The sequence below is a fragment of the Chiloscyllium punctatum genome, chromosome 44, assembly GCF_047496795.1.
Source record: "Chiloscyllium punctatum isolate Juve2018m chromosome 44, sChiPun1.3, whole genome shotgun sequence".
NCBI lineage: Eukaryota > Metazoa > Chordata > Chondrichthyes > Orectolobiformes > Hemiscylliidae > Chiloscyllium > Chiloscyllium punctatum.
The window spans coordinates 39,470,386-39,491,727 of NC_092782.1; the positions used below are offsets into that span (position 1 = coordinate 39,470,386).

Sequence of the window (21,342 nt, forward strand, 5' to 3'; positions counted from 1 at the left end):
CTTGACAAATATTTTCAACACAAATCAAAAACCCAAAGGAATAACAAGGGATGGAGTTAAATAGGGAAGATACATCTGTGTAAGGTCAACTGTGCCGAGACTCTTCAAACTGGATTTTAAAACATTCTACTTTCATTTTTAGATTTGATTTAAGTGAAAAGTTGCATCAGACCTGAATCAAATCAGTGTACCTTGTGCTACAGGAATTAAACATTCAAATATGTTACGTTACTTAAATAATCTGATTGCTACGCATGAATAGCAGCTAATACAATACATAGAGTAATAGAGTCATAGAGGTGTACAGCACGGAAGCAGACCCTTCTATCTAACTCATCTATGCCAACCAGATATCCTAAATTAATCTAGTTCCATTTACCAGCATTTGGTCCACATCCCTCTAAACCCTCCCTGTTCGTATACACGTCCAGATGCCTTTTAAAATGTTGTAATTGTACCAGTCTCCACCTTTCCTCTGGCAGCTCATTCCATACACACACCACCCTGTGTGTGAAAAAGTTGTCCCTTAGATCCCTTTTAAATTTTTCCCCTCTCACCTTAAACCTACACCCTCTAGTTCCAGACTTTCCCACCCCGGGGAAAAGACGTTGGCTATTCACCCTATCCATGCCTCTCATGATTTTATAAACCTCTATAAGGTCACCCGTAGCCTCTGACACTCCAGGTAAAGTAATCTCAGCCCTTTTGTATCGCTCAAACGCTCTATCCTGACAAATTTTCTTTGAACTCTTTCAAGTTTCACAACATCCTTCCTATAAGCAGGGGGATCAGAACGTCAGTTTTCCTAAAGTGGCCTAAACTGTACAGCTGCATCATGACCCCCCAACTTCTATATTCAATGCACTAACCAATAAAGGCAAGAATACCAAACGTCTTCTTCACTATCCTGTCTATCTGGTATTCCACTTCCAAGGAACTATGAACCTGCACTCCAAGGCCTCTTTGTTCAACAACACTCTCCAGAACTTTACCATTAAGTGTACAAGTCCTGCTCTGATTGGCCTTCCCAAAATGTAGCACATCACATTTAGCTAAATTAAACTCCATCTGCCACTCCTTGGTGCACAGGCCCATCTGATAAAGTTCCCATTGAACTCTGAGGTAACCTTCTTCGCTGTCCACTACACCAAATTTTGGTGTCATCTGCAAACTTACTTACCATACCACCTATGTTCACATCCAAATCATTTATACAAATGGCTTAGACACATGCAGTATCCAGACTCTCTCCACAAATCATCTGTCGGTGTCTAAATTCAATTTTATCAATTATGGGTTTGCTCAACCATAACTTATAAATCTATCCTGCTGCAATTTATCATTGACACTATATACATTTCATTAATTTCTGCAATGTTCTTATTTAGAATGTGTAATTTGGAATTAATTGAATGAAATAGATATTGTTTACTTTCTATTGAAGAGTGGCTATTAATGCTGAGAGGGGTTTCATACTTTCAAAGATGTAACTTCTAATCCCCTGCAACATTTCCTCCACTTTTGTTCTGGACATTGGTAGCTGTTTGTCAGTATAAATGAAGGATGTGCTCTATTTACTGACTGTGAATACTAATGGTCAATTTAAATAAACAGGGCAATACTCTATTTCAGTCATATAGCTTCGAACTCAGCTTGTTTTCTTCCATGTAATAATTTGTGGTGGACTTTTGAATAATACAGGAATAATTATATTCATGTTCATGTACTTAATTGTTGCTTCTGGCTAAATCAGCTCTGTCGCCTCAAATCCAACATGGAACAGATGGAGATTGCTTTATCACCAGTGTATATACAAGATAATGTTCTCACTGGAATAAAGTGTATGTCAGCACTAGCTTTATAAACAATTAAATTAATTGCATACACATGCAGACATATTTGCATTAATTTGCACCTATCCCAGGCAATTCTGCATACACTGAATTCTGAGTTTGTCACTTCTGCAAAAAGCTTCAGATGTTTGTTCTTCCCTAGCACACTCTGATCCAAAATAAATAGCCTCCAATATTTGACTGAGTACAACAATATTTTTATTAACATTATGCTATAATTCATTATAACTGGACTTTTAGTCAGATTACACTCCTGTGATGCACCTTGGAATATTGTCCTATGTTAAAGGAACTAAATAAATGCAAATTGTTGTTGGCATGTACAACTAAACCAAGTTTAAGTACACAAAACACCATACTATCTTCCCTTACAGTGACAAACAAATACCTCTATGTCATTTCAAAGATAATTGCAGATAATGCACGGACCTCCAAAACAAAAATGCTGGCAGCTTAAACTGGTTGAGTTTGAAAGTTAAATGTTATGGATTGAACTGTGGAAGAATCACTTTTGCTGTATATAATGCCATTTTGTGTGTTTTGATTTCCAAGATTTAGGAAGTTCAGGGAATCAAATGGGCAATGTGCATATTGATACAATTCAGATGTTACTGTTTCCTATGCTTACCAAACACATTTTTAAAAAAAATCAAATCACAAATAATAAAACTATATTGCAGACATTTTGCAGCTGATCAACACTGGCCTCCGGAGATTTAGACAATCACTTGGTTGGGATATATTTACATTTTTTAAATAGAAGTAACAGATTCATTTACTTCTGTCATTTCTGCACTGTGGTATTAGTAACATCAAACAAATGTTGCAATTGAACTTTGAGCTAAGGCTAATATTAGTTGTGAATGCCTATGGCTTTACTGGAATCAACAACCACAGTTCAGTCCAGATATTTGGATAACCAAATAAACATCTTTGAAGTGCATGTTTTAATTAAAAGGGGCCTGTTAGCTATGATTGATTGATTTTAGTACAGAAATGAATTGAGGTTTCCAAGTGCATTTACCCAAAGACTGATTGGAATGTACAGTTAGCAGATAATTACTGACATACTAAATCAGACAACCAAATTCAATCATCCATAAAATGGGATAGATTTTATTTTACAGAGTATTTGTACTATTTCTTTCCTGAAGAGTCTGACAATACCTAACACAAAAAGCAGGTTGAGTGCTACATATGTTAATAGCTAGGAATTTTCATAGGTCACAGATTAAAGAACCAGGGTAATTATGATGCTTTCATGCACTGCAGGAATAATAAACCTGCATCATTGTTGTAGCACATAGAGAGATTACATGCTAAATCACTTCAAATGTCACACTTACATGATCTGCAAAGCTAATTTTTTTAATGAACCAGCTACCTTACTTCCAAAGAAATTACACGACTAGCTGTCTTCATGTATTCATTCATAGCTGCCCTAGCCCATGGGCTAGTAAACATGCAGCTGAGAGAATGAGGTGCGCAACATGAAAGTTCTGCTCCCTGCGGCAAGGTGTTTTCAAACATATTAACTATGAAAATGAGGAACTGTAAGCTAACAATCACTGGCTTTCAAATGGGGATTGCAGGCAGTCTGTATTTTCTCCTTGCAATTTTTCTTTTGCCTTGAACTCTCACTGGCCCCAAGCAGTCAGCAACAATAAATCTAATTTTCTATTTCAAAGATCTATGCATTTAATAGATTTCCTTGTGTCATGACTGGAATTGTTGCCCTTCCCTCTCTCCCCCATATAGTCTGCCACATTAAGATTTAAACAACTCTAACTCAGCCCTCCTGAACAATGTAATGGCTTTCAGTAAGCATGCGGCTTACAGGCAGCTTTCATCACCATAATGACAGGGAAAAAAATTTTTTCATCATTATTTGGGATGGTAGCAGATGTAATAGACAGAACAAGAATTCCAATTTAAATACAGTACTTTCAAAACAAGCATCAAAATATAAAAAGGACTTAAATTATTACACCCTTGTTTTTTGAAAAAGAAAACAACAAATCAAAATTCCTCTCAGCTATCATATACAGATTAGATAACTTAATCTTTCCAAAGGGAAGACTTTGTTTAACTTTTCCATTTTCCCTTTTGTAGTCTCCCAATATAGTACATCATCTTGGATAGATAAAAACATGTGAGAACAGGTCAGAGTGATTTACCCTTCAATGTAGCTTCTTCAAAATCACCACCCACCAACAACTACCCCTCTCTTGACACTTACGCATACAGTTAAAAGTCGGACAATGCCGATGTAGATAGCTTAACAAAAGTGGTCAATGTCTCTGGCTGGTTGATATTTGAAAAACTAGAATCTGTTGTTTCTCTCAGCTGAGTCTGATGAGACTCTCCAATAAAATACTTCAGGGTAAGATAATAGTTGTAACTTTGCCTTCAAATGAACTTTCCAATTTTTGATATTGTAACTATTGACCAGCGTTGAGAAGAAACTGACATTACTGGTTTACTTTAAGTTGTCATATTCAGTTCTATATATGAACTAGTCTGCTTCCAGTGTACATTTGTCATACGTTCAGTAAAATAAGTACTCAGCAAAGAACTTGCTATTGTGCATGAGGTTGCTATCATAGCCTGAGGAAGTGTAATTTAGTAAAGCAGTCTATTCTATATAATAGCTTAGTCCTTCTATCTGCTTGTCAACTATCAATTTCTCCCCCATGCATTGTAGTTTATTTTTGTTGGGAAAGAACCATGTTGGATTATAAAGATAGCTTTGGAGATAAACCATTTTCCAATATTCAGCATCCACTTCATTGAATTTCCTCAATTATTCATAAAAAGTTTAACTTTGATGAAAGATAATTGAAGTTTAGAAGGCGATGAGACTTACCAAGGCCAAACGAGCCAGGTCCGCTGACACTTTGTGAGGTTTGGATGCTTGTCGATGTGTAGAGGCCTGTGACCAGTAAGCCATCAAAATATGTGCTCGTGGAAATAGTCACTGAAACACATAAAAATAAGCCAGGTTTGATGCACTGATGATTGGGAAATCAGATAAGACATGGGCAATACAATCAAAAGGAGCATATTTTAGGATGCATTTGGCATACAGTGGACACAAAGATTATCAAACATAACAACTGCTCAAATTAACAAGATGACAAGACATATTATCATGGATTTTAACATTATCTCTCAGTCACCCTCTGAGTTGCCCATTGTTACTAGGTTAGCAAGACAGCAGTGACGGTAACCATGCCATCCATCAACACATACATACAACAACAAAGATAGATATATGCAAAAGCTAATTTACTACTGACTTATACAGTTAACGTGGATGTCCATTTCAACAAAAATTACAACTTCATTTGCATTGAGGAAAGTTTAGTTGAAATTAAGACTTAATGTTTGTCAGTACAATTTCTATGAAGAATACTTTAAAATCCACATTAAAGTGACCACTGGTAATAGCTGAAAATGTGTTGCTGGAAAAGCGCAGCAGGTCAGGCAGCATCCAAGGAACAGGAGAATCGACGTTTCGGGCATCAGCCCTTCTTCAGATTCCTGAAGAAGGGCTGATGCCCGAAACGTCGATTCTCCTTATCCCTGGATGCTGCCTGACCTGTTGCGCTTTTCCAGCAACACATTTTCAGCTCTGATCTCCAGCATCTACAGTCCTCACTTTCTCCTCGACCACTGGTAATACTCAATTAGATTAAAATGGTACTCGCTTTAGCAAGTAGAGCACTTTCATGATTCCATTAATAGTTCTTTTCTTGTTTTAGTTTATGTGCAATTTTCCCTGCTTTCACCAATCCCTTTCATTGACCTTAGCAATCAACTTTTAAAATGATTTATTTTTCAGTTCTAAATAAAGATTTGAAACTGAATTGTCAGTCTTCCTCCATCAACAATAATGAATATGTTCAGCATTTCACAGAATCATAGAATCCCTACTGTGTGAAAGTAGGCCATTTGGACCAACAAGTGCACACTGACCCTGTGAAGAGCATCCCACCCAGACCCACCATCCTACCGTATCCTGTAACCCTGCATTTCCCATGGCTAATCCACCTAGCCTGCACATCCCCGGACTCCACAGGCAATTTAGCATAGCCAAACCACCTAAGCTGCACATCTTTGAATTGTGGGAGGTAACTGGAGCACCCAGAAGAAACCAATGCAGGAAATGTGCAAACCTCACACAGAAAGTCACCTGAGGCACTTCTTGCCTTTTACTGTTTGAGTTTCAAAGTTTTAACATTTTCAAGTTTTTTTTTAAAAACGCTTGAGCAGGTGTTCACACTCATGAGTTTCTGGATCTGGCAGGTTCATCAAACATAGTGGCAAACCTAGTAAAGACTGCATGCTTTTAAGGATGAATCATGGGACTCATGAGACAGGCCTAAACAATGGAGAAAGGTCCTTCTGTGGACTGTTTTTAAATCACCCATTTTTTCATAGATAGTATATAGCTGTATTTACGTTCTTTCATGCCTTCATTCATGCCGATGACTAACTACTCCAACCCCAATCTTACTTGGCTTTGACTCCAACTTCACATACAACTCCCACCTTTCATTACATTTGTGACTTCACTTTAAATAATACCTAATCTAAATGCTTAGAGACTCTATCATACAACCATCATCTCTTGCCAATGTAGAATTTTTGCCTTCCCATCCCCCCAAGCAATTCAAATCTTACACTTTCATGCTCATATTTAAACCTCTTCATTATTCATCCCTTCATAATTCTGTAACCTTCTCTAGCACATGACCTCTACTAACATTAAAAACCAACAACCCAGCTCCATAGTCCTTTGACCTCTTTGCTTGCCTCATGTCAATTTGGCCGAGCTTAAAAGTCTTAAGATGACCAAGCATCATTATCTGGAAAATCTTCAGTAAACTCCTCTAGTGTGCTGATTGCCTTAAAATCTAGCTTTTTGGCAAGCATTCCTTATTCTACATTTCTTTGATGCCTAATTTTTGGCTTATTTAAGATGCCATATAAAAAATTGCTATTTGCTCTAACTGGGAAAGGCAGGTTACTTATTTAAAGGTTTGTTTGGATGAGAGCTGGCAGACCAAAAGGTATATTTTTCAATTAGGAGCTTCACAAGAAGATTCAAATGCAAAATAAAATTCCACCAGTACAAATAAAGAAACTTAAAAGACAGCCATTGTCAGACTAAAATCAAAAGCAAAAAGACCTATTGTGGAAACCTATTGCAAATGCATCAACGATATTGTTAATAATTGGTGCAATACCCCAGCAGATATTTAGAAGCACAAGTCCAAGTGCACGGTTTTCATTTGTCAAATTATAATGTTAACTCTACAAAAACATCAGCTATTTGTGTGTTTAGTAAATTGTCTTAGGCATATTCTTTCGTGTGGCACGTTCTTTCAACTTTTAGATTTGAGGCTTTCTTGAACTCCCTGAACAGTCTCCATTCCCACATACATAATCGTTGTGGTTCCGATAGCTAAGGGTGTCACTGGCAATTAAGTACTGTAGAAATGAAGAGGGAATTTAGAAAGTAGTTCACCTTTGTCCACTGATGGTAAGAAGTTTAACAAAGGAGTGATAGAGATACTCCAAATTACAAAGTGTTATTGTAAGATAAATAGTGATGGATGTATCTTAATCAGACGACACATTTATGGCCTCTCATTTTTTTTGTCCTAAGATAATTTCACAAATAATTTAAAAGGAAGAGTAAGAAAGAATTTGTTTACATAGAAGAAGTTAGAAGGTGGGACTGCCTTCCACAAATTATTATTGATACAGAGTTCAAATGAGCCATTTAGATATCTGCTCGAGAAAGGAGAACATTAAAGGATTTAGGGATTGAAACAGTGTGGGATTTGGCAAGACTTCAGTGAAGAGAAAACACAGTGCAGACTTGTGATGGGTATCAACAGGATTGAAAATGAAGAATGTGTTAAACAGGGTAACAGCTTCTATCACCCATTTTACACCGCTGCACAAGGTCAGGATCTACTCGTGTGAATCCACAAAGATAGCAATTTTCTTGCTCAGTGCTACTTAATATCCAACAAGAAAGGTTGAATATATAGTGAAAGATCATTAATATTCCAGGTATGTGAGAAAGTGATACTTCAGAAGTTCAAGAAACAAAGTTTGAAATTAACACAAATGCTGGAAATCCGTCTGCTATTCTTCATTTATTATGCATTTTCTTGCAGTAAAATGACTGAGCACTTTCAGTTAGTCATAGAGATGTACAGCATGCAAACAGACCCTTTGGTCCAACCCGTCCATGCCGGCCAGATATCCCAACCCAATCTAGTCCCAACCCAATCTGCCAGCACCTGGCCCATATCCCTCCAAACCCTTCCTATTCATGTACCCATCCAAATGCCTCTTAAATATTGCAATTGTACCAGCCTCCACCACTTCCTCTGGCAGCTCATTTCATACACGTACCACCCTCTGTGTGAAAATGTTGCCCCGTAGGTCTCTTTTATATCTTTCCCCTCTCACCCTAAACCTATGCCCTCTAGTTTTGGACTCCCTGACCCCTTGGAAAAGACTTTGCCCATTTACCCTATCCATGCCCCTCATAATTTTGTAAACCTCTATAAGGTCACCCCTCAGCCTCCGACACTCCAGGAAAAGCAGCTCTAGCCTGTTCAGCCTCTCCCTACAGCTCAAATCCTCTAACCCTGACAACATCCTTGCAAATCTTTTCTGAACCCTTTCAAGTTTCACAACATCTTTCCAATAGGAAGGAGACCAGAATTGCATGCAATATTCCACCAGTGGCCTAGCCAATGTCTTGTACAGCCGCAACATGACCTCCCAACTCCTGTACTCAATACTCTGACCAATGCAGCCATACAGGGCCCTGGTGAGATCACACCTGGAGTACTGGGTGCAGTACTGGTCTCCAAATTTGAGGAAAGACTTCTGGCTATTGAGGGAGTGCAGCGTAGGTTCACGAGGTCAATTCCTGGAATGGCGGGATTACCTTACACTGAAAGACTGAAGCGACTGGGCTTGTATACCCTTGAATTTTGGAAGACTGAGAGGGGATCTGATTGAGACATATAAGATTATTAAAGGATTGGATACTCTGGAGGCAGGAAACATGTTTCCGCTGATGGGTGAGTGCCGAACCAGAGGACACAGCTTAAAAATACGGGGTAGACCATTTAGGACAGAGATGAGGAGCAACTTCTTCACCCAGAGAGTGGTGGCTGTGTGGAATGCTCTGCCCCAGAGGGCAGTGGAGGCACAGTCTCTGGATTTATTTAAGAAAGAGTTGGATAGAGCTCTCAAGGATTGTTGAATCAAGGGTTATGGAGATAAGGCAGGAAGAGGATACTGATTAGGAATGATCAGCCATGATCATATTGAATGGCGGTGCAGGCTAGAAGGGCTGAGTGGCCTACTCCTGCACCTATTGTCTATTGTCTATTGTCTAAATGTAAGCATACCAAACGCCTTCTTCACTATCCCATCTACCTGCGACTCCACTTTCAAGGAACTATGAACCTACACTCCAAGGTCTCTTTGTTCAGCAACACTCCCTAAGACCTTACCATTAAGTGTATAAGTCCTGCTAAGATTTGCTTTCCCAAAATGCAGCACCTCACATTTATCTGAATTAAACTCCATTTGCCACTTCTCAGCCCATTGGCCCATCTGGTCAAGATCCTGTTGTAATCTGAGGTAACCGTCTTCGCTGTCCACTACATCTCCAATTTTGGTGTTTTCTGCAAACTTACTAACTGTACCTCTTATGCTCGCATCCAAATCATTTATGTAAATGACAAAATGTAGAGGACCCAGCACCGATCCTTGTGGCACTCCACTGGTCACAGGCCTCCAGTCTGAAAAACAACCCTCCACCACCATACTCTGTCTTCTACCTTTGAGCCAATTCTGTATCCAAATGGCTAGTTCTCCCTGTATTCCATGAGATCTAACCTTGCTAATCAATCTCCCATGGGGAACCATGTCAAACGCCTTACTGAAGTCCATACAGATCACATCTACCGCTCTGCCCTCATCAATCCTCTTTGTTACTTCCTCAAAAAACTCAATCAAGTTTGTGAGACATGATTTCCCATGCACAAAATCATATTGACTATCCTTAATCAGTCCTTGCCTTTCCAAATACGTGTACATCCTGTCATTCAGGATTCCCTGCAACAACTTGCCCACCACTGAGGTCAGGCTCACTGGTCTATAGTTCCCTGGCTGGTCCTTACCACCCTTCTTAAACAGTGGCACTACGTTAGCCAAACTCCAGTCTTCTGGCACCTCACCTGTGACTATCGATGATACAAATATCTCAGCAAGAGATCCAGCAATCACTTCTCTAGCTACCCACACCGTTCTAGGGTACACCTAATCAGGTTCTGGGGACTTATGCATTTCAAAACATCCAACACATCCTCCTCTGTAATCTGGACATTTTGCAAGATGTCACCATCTATTTCTCTACAGTCTATATCTTCCATATCCTTTTCCACAGTAAATACTGATGCAAAATACTCATTTAGTATCTCCTCCATTTTCTGCAGCTCCACACAAAGGCCACCTTGCTGATCTTTGAGGGGCCCTATTCTCTCCCTAGTTACCCTTTTGTCCTTAATGTATTTGTAAAAACTCTTTGGATCCTCCTTAATTCTATTTGCCAAAGCTATCTCATGTCCCCTTTTTGCACCCATCCCCCCCGAATTCCCTTTTAAGTATACTCCTATTTCCTTTATACTTTTCTAAGGATTCATCTATGCTGTCTATACCTTACATATGCTTCCTTCTTTTTCTTAACCAAACCCTCAATCTCTTTAGTCATCCAGCATTCCCTATACCTACCAGCCTTTCCTTTCACCCTAACAGGAATATATTTTCTCTGGATTCTCGTTATCTCATTTCTGAAGGCTTCCCATTTTCCAGCCATCCCTTTACCTGTGAACATCTGCCCCCAATCAGCTTTCGAAAGTTCTGGCCTAATACTGTCAAAATTGGCCTTTCTCCAATTTAGAATTTCAACTTTTAGATCTGGTCTATCCTTTTCCATCATTATTTTAAATCTAATAGAATTATGGTCGCTGGCCCCAAAGTGCTCCCCCACTGACACCTCAGTCACCTGCCCTGCCTTATTTCCCAAGTGTAAGTCAAGCTTTGCACCTTCTCTAGTAGGTACATCCACATACTGAATCAGAAAATTGTTCTTATACACACTTAACAAATTCCTCTCCATCTAAACCCTTAACACTATGTTTGGAAAGATAAAATCCCCTACTCACCCTATTTTTCTTACAGATAGCTGAGATCTCCTTACAAGTTTTGTTTCAACTTTCACAATACTGTATATTGGCATTTCTTCCTATGATCCTGGATGAGCTAGCAATAAACATCAGAATATAGCCTTCTGACCCTTAGGTTGATAAACTAAAGGTGGTTAGATTGGAATCAAGTTCACTATGAACTAGTCTTGTGATTCAGTTCACAAGTTTCCAATGTAGAGATTGATGAGGGGGCTTTGTGTGCAATGGTAACGTCCCTACCTCTGAATCAGGCGGACTGGGTTCAAGTCCCACCTGCTTCAGAGGTGAGTCAACACATCTCTACATAGGTTGATTAAAATATATCTAAAGATTGATGAGGTTACTAAACAGTCGCTGGGAAACAACCTATGACAAGAACCAAGCATCATAAATTCAGTAACATTAACGTATTGTTTCTCAAAAGAAGTGCAGATCAATGCCATTGTTGCAAAGTTATGGAAGTGGCAAAGAGAGATTATTTCTCGACTGAGCCCTTCAATTAACAATACTAATAAAATAATTTATTGCTACACATTCTATATAAACATGTATTACATACAGGATCAAAAGTTGCATTAATCCTGACGAGTCAACAGAATTAGTAGGTACCCCTGCACCCAGTTGTATAATTCCTGAAGAAGGGCTCATGCCCGAAACGTCGATTCTCCTGCTCCTTGGATGCCGCCTGACCTCCTGCGCTTTTCCAGCAACACATTTTCAGCTCATTATTAGATCAGACATTAGTAGTAACCCAACTTCAACAGAGAAATTTCTTCCAAGTTACATATAGAGCAGGAAGGTAGTGTGCCTCCTGTCTAGTGGCTTTGGAAAGAGACCCACTCCATTTTACCGACTTATGCAGTGAGATGCCCGCATTAAATAGGTACTGATAAGGTAGCTTCCCAATTTGAAGACACTAAAACAGATTCAACCATGAAAGGTTAGGCATTAGGACCAGGGATTTGATCTTTATGGAGCCAATAGAAGCATTCTTATTTCAGGTCTTTTGAAATAACTGTTAGTTCTTTAAAAAGGCTAAACACTGTATCAAAGACTGCAGCAAGCGTGACACACACTGCATCCACTGAAACTGTAAAACTGCACTGGACTCAGAGATGTCGGAGAATCCTGAATACATAGATAATAAGATGCCTTCCTATTTCCAGGAGGTATCTGGGTTACCTATTTCAAATGGCAACTGGTGGAGCAACAGCAGGAACAAGGCAATAAAAGTACTTGCTACATTTTTCATCATACTCTGTCACTGTTCCCAGCTTCAAAATCTAGTTAACTTAAAACAATTTAAAAATTCTTGCGGTCAAGCAAGACCATAAAAAATTCTCAAAAATTTGAGTAGGTTCCATGTGTTCAAGTGCAGTTTTGAAGTTAATCCTGGAGTAATGGTTTGGCTCAAATCCAATTTTTGAATGCTGTGAAAAAGAAGTAGCAATTTGCAGTCTTAGAGGGGGTCTTTTACTTACTTAAGTGCATTCCATAGTCCCTGTGTTTGGTTCTATTCTATTATTTGAGGCACAGTGCTAATCTACCCCTTATTACAGTATTGCATACTTCCCAAACTCTGACAGATATCTTGATGTCTAACTTTCCAATCAACTGTTCAAAGTTATTACACATCTCTGGAACAGGTGGGATCTTAACTCTAGTCTCCTGTCCTGGATGTCTTGGTATAAGCTATGTTCAACTGCAAGTCTGCATATAAAAAGGGGACACTTTGCACCTGCAACTAGAAGTAAAGTATCTGTAAAATGACAGACATGGAAATTAAATTCCTGTTGACAGGCTGACAAGATTTACATGATGGTCTCCTCAAATAGAGGTGTAATGTGGGCAAAATGTCCATGAGGCAGGAAGGGGCACTTAGTTAGACACTTAAGTGGTTCAATCAGCTGCCCAGACATGACCCAGGATATGGTGATATAGTTGGCTCTCTCTTCTACTGTTGTTAACTAACATTCATGTGCCTTGCACTACAGGTTCCTCTTTGTTTCTCAATTTAAAAAAAATCCAGAATGCAAAACTGTACATCTGTGATTTCACAAAAACATTCTCCAAACATAGCCCATCAAAAATCTGCTAGTTCTGAAACTCTTCTTCCCCCCACTTCTAGCCTAGGAATTTTATTATCACAGTTTTCTTTTACCTTTGATTTTGAAGTTTGATTTTTTACTCGTTTTTGAAAAGATACTTCAGCACCACAAGTTCATGTTTAATTTTAGGTGGTACTGACGACGGAAAGGTCGATGCAATACTTGCCTCATTGTTAAGAGATTTAATTTTGAATTAGAGGCAAATAAAGAAGAAAATCTAATAAAATTTAAAAACTTAACATTATGATTAGGTCCCATAAATGGCATAAAAAGCAATGCTTTAACTATTATAATTCTTTATTATTTAGCTAAGGATTGAATAACACACTCCTTTAGCTGTCACAAAATTTCAATTGTTCTTTTAATTCAAAGAACAGACTATATTAGGTGTCAGCTTTGGTTCAGTGGCAATACTCAGAACATAGTAAACTTAAGCTCCATGCTTCAACATTTCACCCTTGCTGTCATGTTAGTGTAGTGCACAAGTGCCATCTTTCAGATGAGACATTTAATGTCTGCATGCTGATGGAGATAAATGATTCCATAACCAATATTCCTTGTAAACAATACTGCTGCATGGTAACATGGACTGTGCAGAGGTCATCCCCTGTTAGTTAAAAAACAAAATGTGAAGGGCCTGTGTGCTTAAACAAACTAATCATATTTTCCAAGAAAAAAGTCTAGATCACTTGCCCCATTTTCTCGCCAATACTTTTCTTCAACATTCAAAAAATAATTTCTTCAGTTATTTATATTGTTTCTAGGATCTTGCCGTGAGCAATTGACTGCTGCATTGGAGAGTACATGTCAATAGTACTTCAATTACAGCGAAATAGTTTGGGACATTCTGATAATGTAAAATATGTTGTTAAAAAAAGCAGGATCCTCCTTTTACTTACAGAAAATTAACAAATTGGCACTAAGTTGGCATTGCCATTGTGACTCTAAAATGTATACATGTGCTGTACAACTGTTGGGCCTGAACAAGATGACAAAACTTTAAACAATGTGGTTTAGCTTGTAATATAGGAGGGATGAAGTCATTGGCAAAGGCTAAAGGTGATTGGTTTAGGTCTGCTCAAACGTGAGTTGGAGAAAGTTACATCTCAAACATCTAGCTTAATTGTTCAGGAGCAGTGGAAGGCTTGAAGGGGTGGATGCCATATGAAAATTGATTTCAGTTTTGGGTGATGTTTCCAAATCTTGCTATTAGATGAAAAGGCAGAGACAATTAGGATAGTTTAGTGAGTGGCTCCAGATGCAACCATATAGAGGTTGGAATAGCAGCCATATTAAAGGTACTCTAACTATGATTGGATAGGCAAGACTGAATGAAGTAAGAAAAGTCCCACTTAGCTGGATAATAGAGAGTGGTGCAAGAATACTGAGGAGGACAGTTACAGTTGTGTATTGTTGGCAACAAGAGTTTGTATTTATGATTTCTCAACAAACAAAAAGCTTAGATTACATCTTTTTCTTAAACTTTGTAGTTTCCATTTTTTACAATGCAAATGAATTGCTTTGGGATTATAGTGTTACTCATGAAACTGAAAATAAAGTATTATAGAAAAGATGCAACAGTGAAAATGCAATCAATCACCTACTTGCTGGAATGTTACAGTCAATGAACATTTCTCTATTTGTTTGCACTGTTGGATTCTATGTGAATACCATTACAGCGAATTAATTGCTTAGATTTTCTAATAAATGCTATAAGCTTCAGGTTAATAGATTCAGGATATGTTCTAGAATAACAGCTGCATTCAATCAACTGAAGAATATTAAACATTGTTCATTTTTGATTAAATAAAAATGCCCTTGGCAGTTCCTGTCAAAAGCTAATAAAACCCTTCACCGAAAAGTTGTTGTCAACAAGCTAATATTATCAAGTTCTGCAATTAGTATGGTATACCCAGTTGATTTGATGAAACTCTAGTTTTTGAATGTCTTTGGTAAATATGATTTGTTGAAATTGTAAAGGTTAGTTATTCTTGAGGGAATCTAACTTATTGGAATGTTTTAATAAAAATGAATGAGTTATGTTCTGAACAAATTTAAATCAGCCCAGGTTATTTTTAATTTAAATATGGTTATGCCAACTATTGTAATCAAGATGAAGAGTACTGCAAAGAATCTGATGTCGGTTTATAGAGGGGCCTGGTAACTGGGCCAAACTAAATAACAAAAGAGTAACTGAAGACATGGTAGTTTTGTTTTTACACTAAACAGTTCTTCTTCAAAGGTTTTGAAAATCAAATCTAATATCACTACACCTACAGCATTTCTGATATTCTAAAGTTTTTGGGAGGACAAAGTTAAAACAATCGCATCTGTATTGTTCTCAACCTTTGGATCAATTCAAACCAAATTTCAGTCTTTTGTTAACATTCTTGCAGAGTTCCATTGAACCAAACACGATGAATTCAAACCATTCACTAGTTTAATACCAGGGCTGGTCTTCAGCACTTTTTTTTATTCATTCATGGAATGATGGTGTCAGGTCAGCATTTATTGCCCATCCCTAATGACCCTGACGATCTGGAGTCACATGTAGGCCAGATCACGTAAGGATAACAGTTTCCTTCCGACATTAGGGAACTAGATGCAGTTTTCCAATAATGGACAATGGATTCATGGTCATCATTAGACTCTTCATTCCATATTTTTTAAATTGAATTCAAATTCCACCATCTGCCATGGTGGAATACAAACCCGTGTCCCCAGAACATTGCCTGAGTCTCAGCAAAAATACCTCTAGGCCATCGCCTCCCCCATTAACTGAGAAATGTAGAATTTTATATTACTTCAAAGTGATATGAAAGATGCCGATTAATTTACAGGCTGGTTAGGTCACAATTTGAACCTATAGTCTCTCATTCCTCTGGGTTTGAAATTGCAGAATGGCTTTGGCAGTGGATATGCAAAGAAAAGAAGTTTGCAAACCTGATGTCAATATTATTTTAAAGTTATTTGAAAGCAATAAAGTAAGCAATATTTTTAAAAAATGTATTACAGGCTGTTAAAAATCAAGTAAATCCATGATGATATTTGCTTTGTTTAAAATAAAAGGCTGTCAGAAGGGAAATATTACAGGGTACAGAACTGTTGGATCATCAAGATGGCTAATTTTGTCTGTATTTTCCCTTTTCCGCAGACTCACACCCCAGATGCTTCAGAGAAGATGCAATTTAAAGGTTTGCATCTGCAGCCTGTTAATAATGTGAAATCCATGAACAGCATACTTAATAAAATTACAACTTTGTTAGTCATCATTTCCAAACAAATCAAAGACACCTTTTCCATATCATTACAGGGTCAATCACAAACTAAGATGCTGTGTAGAACAAAGTAAAACAGCGAGTTATACTCCTATCATAACTAGGGACTCAGTTTACTGTCGAGATGCAAGAACATTTCTAAATAAGAATATTTATTTATGGCGGCAGACTTGCACAATATTGCAAAAGAGACTAGTGGGATGTATAGACTTTATAACAATTAAAAAGTTCCGATGACAATATGAAACATAAAAATAAGGCAGCAGGAGTTTAAATGTCAATTAATTTCAGTTGGCTTGCATTCACCTAGACATCGTTTACATTTTAGTTAAAAAAAAATCTAAAAGTACAATAATATAAAGAAAAACTTCAGGGTAATTTTCAACACTACCAACTGGGGTTAAACGTACCCCTTTCAAAGTCACCCAATGTATATTTGCAACAGGAAAAAGGAATTTAAAATGTAAAGGCTGTATCATTTTATTTTTTATGTATTTTTGATTGTGAACTAAAATAGGAAAAGACATGTTTTAAAAACCAAGGATTGTCGCACTATTTAAAGGCAAGTAACCTGACACTCATCATAAGTACAGTTTACATTGTTGTGTGTTCAAGCCCTGAGGTGGAAAGGTAAAATTTGCAGATGAACCAGTGCCAAAGTGTGTGTATAAATGGAGCTTTGGCTAGCAACAAACAGCTGATTGATAACTGGTGTAGGGAGAGGCTGAACAGACTGGGGCTGTTTTCACTGGAGAGTTGGAGGCTTAGAGGTGACCTTATAAGTCTTATAAAATCATGAGGGGCATTGATATGATATTTAGACAAACTTTATTTCCTGGGGTGGGGGAGTCCAGAACTAGAGGGCATAGGTTTAAGGTGTGTGGTGAAAGATTCAAAAGGGACCTAAGGGGAAACTTTCTCACACAGAGGGTGGTGCGTGTATGGAATGAGCTGCCAGAGGAAGTGGTGGAGGCTTGTACAATTAGAATGTTTAAAAGGCAACTGGATGGGTAAATGAATAGAATGGGTTTAGAGGGATATGGGCCAAGTGCTGGTAAATGGGACTAGATTAATTTAGGATATCTGGTCAGCATGGACGATTAGACCAAAGGGTGTGTTTCTGTGCTGGACGTCTCTATGACTGTATGGTAATTAGTCCACAGATCAACAACAAAGACTTTATGCCTGCCAACAACAATATGATTGGCTCTCAGGTCACTGATGATTTGGGGTGTGAACGTGGGAAAGAAGTAATTGAATCTCTACAAGAGTATGGGCTGTCTTTTTTCTCTGCAGTAAAAAACACCAAGCCAGATGAAAACAAGTTTATTTTTCCCTCAACAGTTGCTATAAGCTGTGGCTCTTAACCAGAAAACCAGAGACTTTGTAAGTGTGAACAAGCAACCCTGTCGTCCTGTCAGCAAATAAAAAATTCTGGAAGAGTGAAGGAGCAGCGTATCCTGACAACCAAAAAGATCATCTCAATGAACGCTGTGCATAGGGACCAATGAATTGCCTTCCTAGTCTTTCCTTCTACTCATCACTATTTTTCCCTTGTCTGTGGGTGTGGGTTGGGGAGGATTTATAAAATGTGCGTTATAGTCTCAACTAGTAGTTACAATTTAGAACTGTTGATCCATAGTTGGAATCAATTTGTGATAAATAGTTATTTTTGTTACATACAGAAACTTGGTCTGTGCTGTCAACCAGAGTCTCAACCAGAGTCTAAAAGACAGGTAAACTGAGGCATTTTTGGGTACTTATTATAATTTTTTTTAAACTTTGTAACAACTCTATGAATAGTGAGGCTTGATTGTCAACACATTGCACTACTTCGGTGAGGCATAACAAAAAAGGTAAAATGAATCGATAGGTGTATATGATGACAATAGCAAGAAAATACTACTTTGAAAGTGAATTCTAGATAAACATACAATTTGCCTCCACAACTGAGAAACAGTGAGGAGTATTATTTTCCAATAGGCTGAGGAATACCATGGAAGCCTTTGGACATGGATTAGAACCTTAAAATCAGTTAGCTCAGTCACAGTGGAGTTGGATGAGAATATGGACATTTGCTTGCAAGAGTTTGTGCAGCAACAGGAATAGCTAGATTCTCATTAGCTGAACTTTATGAAAGCAGTAACATAAAGACTATTAAGAGAAAGAATTAGAAAAAAAATTGCAATTATGGAACTTCTTTCACAGCCTCATGCATTCAATACATTTTACAACCAGTAAGTTGCTTTGAAAGGTAGTTTTATTGTAATGGAGAAAGCACAACACGCAGCTTGCACGTCATAAAGTCCTACAAATTAGAATCAAATAAGTGAGCAATGATTTAGTTACTCCTCTGTAGCCCCAAGGGTTCCATTCTTGAGAAGCCCCATGAATGATGAAATTCATGATTGTGGACCTTGCTTAATTGTAGGTTAATAATACATGATTTTTGCCTGCAAATGTTGATTTTTTATTTTTACTTAATTTTTGGCGCAGGTAAGTGATTTTGCAGATATAGATGATTTACATAATTCTAAATGCTGGTTGGAGATAAATATCGGATAGGGCATTCATGAAGGATATCAGTTACATCCATCTGAAAGGGCATACATGGCCTCAGTTTAACATATTGTCTGAAACATGGAATCTGAGACAATGCAGCAATCCCCCAATAGTAGTAGAAAGTAAGGACTGCAGGTGCTGCAGATAAGAGTCAAGATGTATGGCACTGGAAAAGCACAGCAGATCAGGCAGCATCCGAGGAGCAGGAGAGTCGACGTTTCAGGCATAAGCCCTTCATTCCTGATGAAGGGCTTATGCCCGAAACATCAACTCTTCTGCTCCTCATGCTACCAGACCTGCTGTGCCTTTCCAGTGCTATACCTTTCAATACAATCCCTCAATACAAAACTGATGTGTCATTCCAGATTATGCTATGAAATCTCTGGTGCATGAACTGAAACTTCAAGCTGCTGATTTAGAAGCAATAGTGTTACCAATCAGCTGGGACTGACTCCTTAAATTTGAGAATTTGATATAATAGGGGAAGGGTGAAACTTTTGGGCTATTGGATAAGAGAAGGGCGCAAACTTGTATTCATAGAATCATACGTCGAAAAACATCTTCCATAAATACCCTCCAAACCTCATATCTTCCATTCTGGATGTAGGTTTGCTCACTGAGCTGGAAGATTCATTTCCTGTTCTTTTTCTTAAGGGGTGGTAAATGGGGTCTAACTCGCTGTGTTTGTTGATAGAGCTCCGGTTGGAATGGCATGCTCCTAGGAATTCTCGTGCGTGTCTCTGTTTGACTTGTCCTAGGATGGATGTGTTATCCCAATCCTTTCTTATCTGTATGTAAGGATACTGGTGAGAGAGGGTCATGTCATTTTGTGGCTAGTTGATGTTCATGTATCCTGGTGGCTAGTTTTCTGCCTGTTTGCCACAGTTCTTGCATGGTATTTTGTAAATGACACTAGTTTTGCTTGTTGTCTGTATACGGTCTTTCAAGTTCATTAGCTGCTCTATCAACAAACACACCGAGTGAGACCCCATCTACCACCCCCTGAGAAAAAGACAGGAAATGACACGATCACAGGAAATAACATCATCACAAGAAGTGACATCACCAACCCAAAGATAACCCAAATATAAAAATAGAAAGCAGGAATCATCAGCAGTGCTTCGCCTGGAGGCCCACTGAAGATGTTACCTAGTAGGGTGATGAAACGTCTGGAAATGAACCTTCCAGCTCAGTGAGCAAACCTACATCCAGAACCTCAACCTGAGCTACAAATCTTCTCAAAACTCGCTTATGTCTTCCGTCTTAAAAATGTGTCCCCTTGTTACAACTCTTCAACTAAGGGTTTCTATCCAACCTGTCGATGCCCCTAACAATCTTATGCATGTCTATCAAGTTTCCCCTCAACCTCTTCTGATCCAAAGAAAACAGCTCTTATCTATCCTTCATTGCTGCAATGCTCCATCCCAGGCAATATCCATGTGAATCTCCTCTGCACCTCATCCAGTGCAATCACATATAGTGATTCCTATAGTGTAATGGCCAGAACTGCTCAAGGTATTCCACCTATAGCCCAGCCAAAGTCTTGTACAGCTCCAAAATAACTTCCCAGCTGTTATGATCTACATCTCAACTGATAAAGGCAAGTATCTTGTATGCCTTAAGTACCCTATTAACCTGCTGTTCCATCTTCAGGAAATCTTAGACAAGCACCCCAAAATCCCTCAGTTTCTGAGCTTTCTAGTGTCCTACTGCATTCCTTATTTCTTCTACCAAAGTGCATCACCTCACAATTATCAGGGTTGAATTCCATCTGCCACTGATCTGTCCATCTGACCAATCCATTAGATCCTCCTGTAATCCAAGAACTTCTGCACTGTGAACCACCCAGCCAACCTTTATCACCTGCAACCTTACTTATCATTCTCTCTTGCATTGTCATCTCTATAATTTTTGAATATCACAAACAATAAGGGTCCCAGCACTGTGGCATGCCACTGGAAATGGGTCTCCAGCCATACATAAAGCCTTTTACCACCACCCCATGCCTTCTGTCACTAACCAACTTTGGACTCAATTTGTCAAATTATCCTGGATCCCATCTTTTTATCTCCTTTGTGAGACTTTTTCAAAGACCAGGATAAAATCCACATAAACGACTTCAATTGCATTACCCTCATCTACATACTTGCTGTGCAAATTATTAGCCAAATTTGTTAGGCACGTCCTCTCTCTGTAAAAAACTATGCTGACTATTCCTGATCAAACCTTGTGACTCTAAATGGAGATTAAT

The 21,342-nt window shown here is 38.4% G+C and overlaps 1 protein-coding gene across 1 annotated transcript in view; it reads right to left on the reverse strand.

Annotated features, from left to right (window-relative positions):
• The window catches only part of LOC140466901 (reelin-like), a 371,462-nt gene that overhangs the window by 334,331 nt on the left and 15,789 nt on the right, over positions 1 to 21,342 (reverse strand). Inside the window, exon 2 of the mRNA XM_072562696.1 lies at positions 4,720 to 4,830. Within this exon, the coding sequence (XP_072418797.1) occupies positions 4,720 to 4,830 (111 nt within the window). The remainder of the gene's footprint in view (positions 1 to 4,719; positions 4,831 to 21,342) is intronic.